This window comes from Pollicipes pollicipes, unplaced genomic scaffold (genome assembly GCF_011947565.3).
Source record: "Pollicipes pollicipes isolate AB1234 unplaced genomic scaffold, Ppol_2.1 Scaffold_5724;HRSCAF=6776_pilon_pilon_pilon, whole genome shotgun sequence".
NCBI classification, from domain to species: domain Eukaryota; kingdom Metazoa; phylum Arthropoda; class Thecostraca; order Pollicipedomorpha; family Pollicipedidae; genus Pollicipes; species Pollicipes pollicipes.
In genome coordinates, this window is record NW_023596746.1 from 12,223,773 (window position 1) to 12,233,229 (window position 9,457).

The following is a 9,457-nucleotide window of genomic DNA, read 5'->3' on the forward strand; positions in this document are numbered from 1 at the left end:
GTTAAAGGCACCCCTGGAAGAATTTCAGCAATGCAGCGGGCCGCAAATATTGCGTTCGCTCCCCCTGCTGTTTGCAGAGCGACCATATAATCCGCACTTTAATGAAAAGCTGGCGGCGGTCGGTGGGTCATTTCTCTTCATAACATCGACAACCGGCGATCGCCCCGTACAGAGGCGGAGCTCATTTCCATCTCCAGGCCACCCCGCCACAGATGTCGGGCGGGAGCTCAAAGCGACGCGGTCGACGCCCCGAAAACCTTTCACACCATCTCCAGGCTTCATCAGAAATGCATTAAATGTCCCCCACTGGGAAGCGTGCGACATAAACAATGGAAGTCTTTTTTTCCGACCACCATCCATGAATAACGGGTAATTGATGGGTTCGTTTTGTGAGCAGAGCTGTCCTGGCGGCATGTAAAAGGACTGGCTGACAAAGGCTGACTTTGGTGTGGTAAGCGCCCTGTGTCGCCGTCGTTTGTCCCGTGATCGTTACAACCATAGACATCACGTCATCAGGACAGATAGTCAGTGTAATTGGAGTCTACATTTGAGAGACTCGGCCAACCACTATCATTATTGTTATCTCGTCCTTTCGCGCCGCATTGCCGCGGCGGGTTAGAACAGCATGCCCGCACTGGCAGTCTGATCAAGTCTGATCCAAGCAAAGTGCTCACTCGAGCGGTATGAAAACAGCTTGTGCAGACGTCAATGTCTAGTGCGTAGGAAACAAATTATTCGCAATACAACAGTGCTTTAAGATTTTTTGACGTCGTTCGATTCATTACACCAGACAAATAAATATGTGGTGTAATATGGCCCAGCCTTCGCGCTCCTCTGGTTTATATTCACCGATCAATATGCAAAAACTAATCTAGGCTCTTTTAGACTGACTTGTGCAGTGCTCAAAGCTGTCTCACAGAGTGAAAATGCGTTGCCAAAAAGCGGAGATAGAAACAGAGGGACCTTGTTCATTGCAGGGTGTACGCAGGAAGGTAAAAAGGGGCGGGGCGCAACTAAAACGTTTTCACTGAAAAAGACTGAGCGATATCGCATGTCTTCCAACTGTTTGAATTTGTGCATCTGCTTGGCTCCTATCATCAAAGTGCATTTACATAGATGCCAATGCATGCAACACATTTTATGACGGGGTCACGTGACCATGTGAACCACCACGCGAGCACGCCCCTAGTGAATCGTGCAGTGCTGTGTGTGACACGTTCTTTCAATGTTGGATGTGCATGATGATGTAGGAGAGGTAGATGGAGGTGCTGTGCAAGGGGCTGGTTGCGGGTTGTGGTGATGACGAGATGTTTCAGTGTACCGGAGCTGTGTTTTTGCGTGGTCCATTGCCACTCCCGCCGGCTACCGCACGACAGCGCTAGGTCTCCAATATTGCCACTCCCGTCGGCTACCGCACAACAGCGCCAGGTCTCCAATATTGCCACTCCCACCGTCTACCGCACGACAGCGCCAGGTCTCCAATATTGCCACTCACGCCGGCTACCGCACAACAGCGCCATGTCTCCAATACTGTCACTCCCGTCGGCTACCGCACAACAGCGCCAGGTCTCCAATACTGCCACTCCCGCCGTCTACCGCACAACAGCGCCAGGTCTCCAATATTGCCACCCCCGTCGGCTACCGCACAACAGCGCCAGGTCTCCAATACTGCCACTCCCGCCGGCTACCGCACAGCAGCGCCAGGTCTCCAATATTGCCACTCCCGCCGGCTACCGCACGACAGCGCCATGTCTCCAATATTGCCACTCCCGCCGGCTACCGCACGACAGCGCCAGGTCTCCAATACTGTCACTCCCGTCGGCTACCGCACGACAGCGCCAGGTCTCCAATATTGCCACTCCCACCGTCTACCGCACGACAGCGCCAGGTCTCCAATACTGCCACTCCCGCCGGCTACTGCACAACAGCGCCAGGTCTCCAATATTGCCACTCCCACCGTCTACCGCACGACAGCGCCAGGTCTCCAATATTGCCACTCCCGCCGGCTACCGCACGACAGCGCCAGGTCTCCAATACTGCCACTCCCGTCGGCTACCGCACGACAGCGCCAGGTCTCCAATATTGCCACTCCCCCCGTCTACCGCACGACAGCGCCAGGTCTCCAATATTGCCACCCCGCCGGCTACCGCACAACAGTGCCAGGTCTCCAATACTGCCACTCCCGCCGGCTGCCGCACAGCAGCGCCATGTCTCCAATATTGCCACTCCCGCCGGCTACCGCACGACAGCGCCAGGTCTCCAATACTGCCACTCCCGTCGGCTACCGCACGACAGCGCCAGGTCTCCAATATTGCCACTCCCACCGTCTACCGCACGACAGCGCCAGGTCTCCAATACTGCCACTCCCGCCGGCTACCGCACGACAGCGCCAGGTCTCCAATATTGCCACTCCCGCCGTCTACCGCACGACAGCGCCAGGTCTCCAATATTGCCACTCCCGCCGGCTACCGAGCGACAGCGCCATGTCTCCAATATTGCCACTCCCGCCGGCCACCGCACAACAGCGCCAGGTCCCCAATACTGCCACTCCCGCCGGCTACCGCACAACAGCGCCAGGTCTCCAATACTGCCACTCCCGCCGGCCACCGCACAACAGCGCCAGGTCTCCAGCATCAGCTATCCTCAGCTCGATCCCCACATGCCCCTGAGTCGGGTACCGCCCGCGCCGCGACGGTGCGGCAGGTGACGCTGCGCGGGCGTGACGGGCGGTGGCGCGGCAGGCGACGAGGGCCGCGCACAATACGGCGCGACTCTAAATGGCGCGGGTCATGCTACGCGACCAACGGATTACGGCAATCAACGGCCGGCTGTTCGGCTGGCTGGTACGGCTGCCGAGAGAGGACAGGGAGAACGGGAGGGGCGGAGAGAAAGAAATAGAAAGAGCGGAGAGGGAGAGTGAGAATGAGAAGGAGAGGGAATATCGGAGGGAGTGGGGGAGAGAGAGGAAGAGGGGAAGGGGTGAGAGGGGGGGGGGGGAGCGTGAGATGCGGAAGGGCCAGCCATGAGAAGCAAACATTCCAAGGTCTACACGGATTACTTATGGATTAATCTGGTGCCGCCAATGTTTCCCATGCGTTAGTCATCGGTACACGGTCCTTTCTTCCGGTCTACCCAGAATCTTACCCCACACGCTATTTGCAACGGGCACACTCAATCGCTGTGCATACAAGCCCACCTTTCCTCATCCGGCACTCAGAGACCTTCGAGATGGTCAAGGCTGTATGCATCATAGCAAGAAGCTTGTTCCCTTGTACCTGCTTATACACGCCATCAAAACCCGGTTGTCGCCCCGCTACCGGATGTTCGTGAAGTCTGCTTGCATCCCGGTCCTTCAGGCGTCCCACACAAGGTCGCAGCCGTTCGTGTCCCACACAAGGTCGTTCCCGTTCGTGCCCCACACAAGTTTGTCCCCGTTCGTGTCCACCTAAGGTCGTTCCCGTTCGTGTCTCACACAAGGGCGTTCCCGCTCGTGTCCCACACAAGGTCTTTCCCGTTCGTGTCCCGCACAACGTTGTTCCCATTGTATGCGATAATAGGCATGAGCTTAATAAATGAATAATAATGTGGCAAGCTTTCTAAGATACACAAGGTTAAACAATATGGCGGCGTGGAGATGCTCTGAGGCTGCATTTGTCTCATTCCGAATGACTGGCCTTGCCAAATATATGGTCGCGTTCACCGTGCGCGCTTGTACGATTGCTTGCGTGCATGGTTAAACCATTTACGACCATACACATATTAAAATGATGCCGAATGAGGTGAATGACACATCTTAAAATGATGCCACGTACACCTAAACTGCCAGATGATAGCTCCCTATTGCAAGACCTGGAACCCTACGCAACCATTTTCATGGTGTGTTTTCATTCAGATAACCGGTAATATGCTACCGTTACCTTTCAGACCATGAACTGGAGTAGCTACTGCCGGCACGCACAGTTTACACACGTGAGCTACACGTGTGCCAGAAGAAAATTCTTGACTCACTTTGAGTCAAATTATACAGTACAACACTGTGTCAATCGACAACGAACATGAAAACTGTATTGCACACATCTGAGTGAACTCGAAATGCATCAGTCAGTTTGCCTTTTCAAATAATACAAAACACGATCTAAATCAGCGATGGACAGAATAATTTGATTGCGTACAAGGAGGTTGACCTGAATAAACGCATCAAGCAGTTCGCTTTTGGCAAAGCTCGCAGGGAAAAGATGGCAGGCTGCGACGATTTTGGGTAGGCATGCGGTGACCTTTCTGGCGATCGCTTTAATTTGTCGTGTGAAAATGATAATTAGGTGCAAAGTTCGTGGCCCCGTGAGCGGAAGAGAAGGTGGCTATCTGACAAAATCAAGGCACGCGGGTATCTTGTTATTTCATTAGAGCAACGCGCTTAAATGTTTCACTTGTCTTTGAACTCGCCGGCTCACCAGCGCTGAACAGCCCAGCATGCAGTCACACAAGCTAAGCAAGCGCAGCCACACCACTGCAGCCTCATCCGGCAGTTGATGCTGCTACGGCACCGCGCGCCATTGAACACCATGTCAGAGTGCGGGAGCTCACCCCGCTTCAAGGAATAAACATCTGGAAAACGTAGCCCGTGGGCCGTTATCGCCGCGAGGCACTGTGCTCGGAACTGGGCCGAGCACCGTGAGCTCCTCGGGGGCCTGAGCACCGCGACGCTGTCCAGCCCCGGCCGGCTGCGGCGGCGCCTGGGTGGCCCGGCTGTCGCAAACGGCCCACGCTCCGGACGTCGCCGTCTGTGTGTATTTGATCGCACCGTCTGTTTGTTGTCGCGGCTCGAGACCAGGTGGAAATTTAAGTGTGCTTCCCGGCGGCGTCCGAGTCAGTCAGCGTTGCGGGTCGGCAGGCGTTGCTCGCTCTATGGAGTAGCGCTGGTGTCCCGGCGTCGGTTCTCAAGCTGCGGTCGGCTGCACAGCCAGAGGCCGCCCGTCCTCGTCCAGAGGGCCGCCATGAGGCTGCGCGTCGCCGTACTGCTGCTGTTGGCTGCGTGCGCCTCAGCGGAGGAGAGTTCCCCGAAGGAGCAGGCTGAGGCGGCGCCGGATTCGCACGCGCCCGCGGTCGTCGCCCAGGACGTCATCCTCCTCGACACAGCCGACGAGGAGCCGGACACGCACTTGGCCCCGGACCACGAACCTGACACGGAGGAGGCTGCCGACCCAAACGCCGATGAGGCGAAAGGCAGCGAGCGGGCGGTGAAACGTCAGGGCGGCTGCCCGGGCCCCCACTACTTCCAGTGCAGCAACGGCCAGTGCATCGAACGCGAGAAGTTCTGCGACGGCTTCCCCAACTGCCTGGACCGGTCGGACGAGCGAAACTGCGGGGACACGGGCCTGTGCGACCCCGCCCATTACTACAGCTGCTCCAACGGCGAATGCATAGACCGCCGCGGCCTCTGCAACGGTTACCGTGACTGCAATGACGGCTCCGACGAGGTCAACTGCCCAGCCTGTGACCCGCGCGTCCACTTCACCTGCCGCAACGGCACCTGCATCGACCTGGGGCAGCGCTGTGACGGTGCGTTCCACTGCCCGGACCGGTCCGATGAGGAGGGCTGCTCCAACCAATGTCTGCTCGGTCAGTTCCGATGCTCCGATGGGCAGTGTCTGAACATCCGGCAGAAGTGTGACGGTAGACGAGATTGCAGGGACGGTTCGGATGAAAGGGGCTGTCCTAATCCAGACCGTTGTCTTCTCGGTCAGTTCCGGTGTTCTGATGGCCAATGCCTGAATATTCGCCAGAAATGTGACGGTCGTAGTGACTGCAGCAGAGGGGAGGACGAGCGAGATTGTCCCAGCCAGTGTGGATCCGGGGAGTTCGGTTGCGACGGTCGTTGCTTTGACTACAGGCGTCGCTGTGATGGCAGACGAGATTGCAGGGATGGTTCTGATGAGAGTGGTTGTTCCAATCCAGACCGGTGTCTTCTCGGTCAGTTCCGGTGCTCTGATGGCCAATGCCTGAATACTCGCCAGAGGTGTGACGGTAGACGAGATTGCAGGGATGGTTCAGATGAAAGCGGCTGTCCTGGTCCAGCACCTTGTCTTCTCGGTCAGTTCCGGTGCTCTGATGGCCAATGCCTGAATACTCGCCAGAGGTGTGACGGTAGACGAGATTGCAGGGATGGCTCCGATGAAAGCGGCTGTCCTGGTCCAGCACCTTGTCTTCTCGGTCAGTTCCGGTGCTCTGATGGCCAATGCCTGAATACTCGCCAGAGGTGTGACGGTAGACGAGATTGCAGGGATGGCTCCGATGAAAGCGGCTGTCCTGGTCCAGCACCTTGTCTTCTCGGTCAGTTCCGGTGCTCTGATGGCCAATGCCTGAATACTCGCCAGAGGTGTGACGGTAGACGAGATTGCAGGGATGGTTCAGATGAACGCGGCTGTCCTGTTCCAGAACCTTGTCCTCTCGGTCAGTTCTGGTGCTCTGATGGTCATTGCCTGAATCCCCGCCAGAGGTGTGACGGTAGACGAGATTGCAGGGATGGTTCGGATGAAAGTGGCTGTCCCAATCCAGACCGTTGTCTTCTCGGTCAGTTCCGGTGTTCTGATGGCCAATGCCTGAATACTCGTCAGAGGTGTGACGGTAGACGAGATTGCAGGGATGGTTCAGATGAAAGTGGTTGTCCCCGCCCAGACCGTTGTCTTCTCGGTCAGTTCCGGTGTTCTGATGGCCAATGCCTGAATATTCGCCAGAAATGTGACGGTCGTAGTGACTGCAGCAGAGGGGAGGACGAGCGAGATTGTCCCAGCCAGTGTGGATCCGGGGAGTTCGGTTGCGACGGTCGTTGTTTTGACTACAGGCGTCGCTGTGATGGCAGGCGAGATTGCAGAGATGGTTCTGATGAAAGTAGCTGTCCCAATCCAGACCGGTGTCTTCTCGGTCAGTTCCGGTGCTCTGATGGCCAATGCCTGAATACTCGCCAGAGGTGTGACGGTAGACGAGATTGCAGGGATGGCTCCGATGAAAGCGGCTGTCCTGGTCCAGCACCTTGTCTTCTCGGTCAGTTCCGGTGCTCTGATGGCCAATGCCTGAATACTCGCCAGAGGTGTGACGGTAGACGAGATTGCAGGGATGGCTCCGATGAAAGCGGCTGTCCTGTTCCAGAACCTTGTCTTCTCGGTCAGTTCCGGTGCTCTGATGGCCAATGCCTGAATACTCGCCAGAGGTGTGACGGTAGGCGAGATTGCAGGGATGGCTCCGATGAAAGCGGCTGTCCTGGTCCAGCACCTTGTCTTCTCGGTCAGTTCCGGTGCTCTGATGGCCAATGCCTGAATACTCGCCAGAGGTGTGACGGTAGACGAGATTGCAGGGATGGCTCCGATGAAAGCGGCTGTCCTGTTCCAGAACCTTGTCTTCTCGGTCAGTTCCGGTGCTCTGATGGCCAATGCCTAAATATTCGGCGGAAGTGTGACGGTAGACGAGATTGCAGGGATGGTTCCGATGAAAGTGGCTGTCCCAATCCAGACCGGTGTCTTCTCGGTCAGTTCCGGTGCTCTGATGGCCAATGCCTAAATATTCGGCAGAAGTGTGACGGTAGACGAGATTGTGCTGGGGGAGAAGACGAGCATTCTTGTCCTTCGTCGGAATGCGGCTGTCCAGGAATGTTCGCGTGTGGGGACGGCATATGTGTTTCGGCTTTGGCTCAGTGCGATGGATTCGTCCACTGCCGCAATGGAAGTGACGAGGCGGGATGCATCTCGTAATGAGTGGCATGCTGTAATGCTCTCTCGCAAGAGATGCAATGTATTAATAGTGCACATTATTGTTGCCATGTATTTGCTCCTTTAAATTGTATGCATCGCCGGAATAATGAAAAACGAAATACATACACGTAATAGAAACAAACATAACAGCCGTATGTTAGCTCTTGATGTACAGGTGGTATGTTGTTCCGAAACTGCGAGATAGAACAAGTCGAACAGCCGGCAGGCTGAGAACACCACTGTTGAAACCAAGTGTCAGACGTACTGGATTGGGGCACGCACAGACACACGCCTGCCGAACTGGACTACGCACGCCTACCGAACTGGACTACGCAGGATATCACATGCGTTGCTTATTTGCATCAGGGGAATCAAAGGCCTCAGTCACTCAGCCTTCTGGCAGGCTCCTCCCATGCAGGTAATGCAATGCAATATGCATTGCATTGCATGCAAGTAATGCTGCATAGTGAAGCCCAGATGCAGAGACCATGGCTGTGCGCTACGTGTTAAATGAACTGAAACACTTTGAGTAACCCTCACAAGTATAGTCATGTAAAGTGAGAGGCAAAAGACTGATCTGCACGCTAGTCTGACGCCGAATGAAATGCTCAGCCGAAACAACAATCCAATAATAAAAAAACCCTTAATGACAAATTTGTTATGGTAAAGGACATGTTATTTACCAGCGCAAAGCCAGGACTAGCATCTACCATTGCTTTATTATTATATCTAATATCGGTTTAAATGTGTGCAATAGACTGTAGGTGGAAGTGGCACGTCATACAGCAGCAAGGTTCGCAACGGCGCGTAAAAGCGGTGGGCAAAAGGCTTCCCCTGCATCGGCGAGATTCTTTTTCATCTCGAGAATGAATAGAAGGCGGGCGAAAAGAAAACTTAAGAAAGTAAAGCGAGGCAGAAAAGCACATGAAATGTACCTACGCCAAAGTTTTTGACAAATCTTATACTCTAACATTAACGTTTTAACAACAATACAGCACTTCGGATATCACATATGCTAAAGGCTCCCATACTGAATATCCGGTGACCTAAGGGATATGTTGGAAGGTAGTAGGTTGTCAATATTTTACAGACAGTGTATCCCTTGGCGCTTGGCAATCGTACCATTCGAACATCAAGCTCCTTCGTTAACATACATGAAGCTACACTGGTGCGCTCAATACCGAATGCAAGAGGACCTTCTTATCCGCGGCGACCTGACCTGATGTCGCCAGGCGCGGCTGACCCCGAGGGCAGCGACGTTTGTTTGGTCTGGCGCAAAGCGCGCCGGTCAACGGACGCCGCGGTGCCAAACAGACCTTGGACGCTGACGTGATTGACACCGGCTGTCATGAGCAGCGCCTGCGACCCGACCAGACGGCAGCCAGCGGAGCGGACCACCCGCCGCCACCCGCACCTCACCCCCGCCGCTGTGGCACCACCCGCGAACACCCACACAGCGTCCGCCTTTCCGGCGGGCGGGCCGGCTCCTGGCCGTCATGACTGTTACGTTCTTTGACAGATGTGCCCTGCCGCCGACGTAGCTTTGCTTAGCAACATTTGAAACCAAGGTCAATGGGCTGCACACGACAGCGAAGTGGCAGGGGCAGCGAACGCCGACCTTAAGGCCTTGCCGACCGGCTGATCCCGGCGATGCAGCTCAAAGCGCAAGCTCAAAACAACTACAAGGCAGGAGCTGCGAGAGAGGTTACCCT

At 55.4% G+C, this 9,457-nt stretch overlaps 1 protein-coding gene across 1 annotated transcript; it reads left to right on the forward strand.

The window, feature by feature from the left end:
• The first annotated feature begins 4,882 nt into the window (after nt 1-4,882).
• Nucleotides 4,883-7,882, forward strand: LOC119103775 (low-density lipoprotein receptor-related protein 2). Its single transcript, XM_037227423.1, has 2 exons — nt 4,883-7,434; nt 7,555-7,882. Exons 1-2 carry the CDS (start codon nt 4,995-4,997, stop codon nt 7,743-7,745), a joined length of 2,631 nt encoding a protein of 876 aa, XP_037083318.1. The 5' UTR covers nt 4,883-4,994; the 3' UTR covers nt 7,746-7,882.
• The last annotated feature ends 1,575 nt before the right edge of the window (nt 7,883-9,457 follow it).

Bases quoted from the DNA above. Each gene is read 5' to 3' on its own strand.
- LOC119103775 (XM_037227423.1), top strand. From the start codon at position 4,995: ATGAGGCTGCGCGTCGCCGTACTGCTGCTGTTGGCTGCGTGCGCCTCA. The intron at 7,435-7,554 runs ATATTCGGCGGA...GCCAATGCCTAA, and splicing joins CTCTGATGGCCAATGCCTAA to ATATTCGGCAGAAGTGTGAC.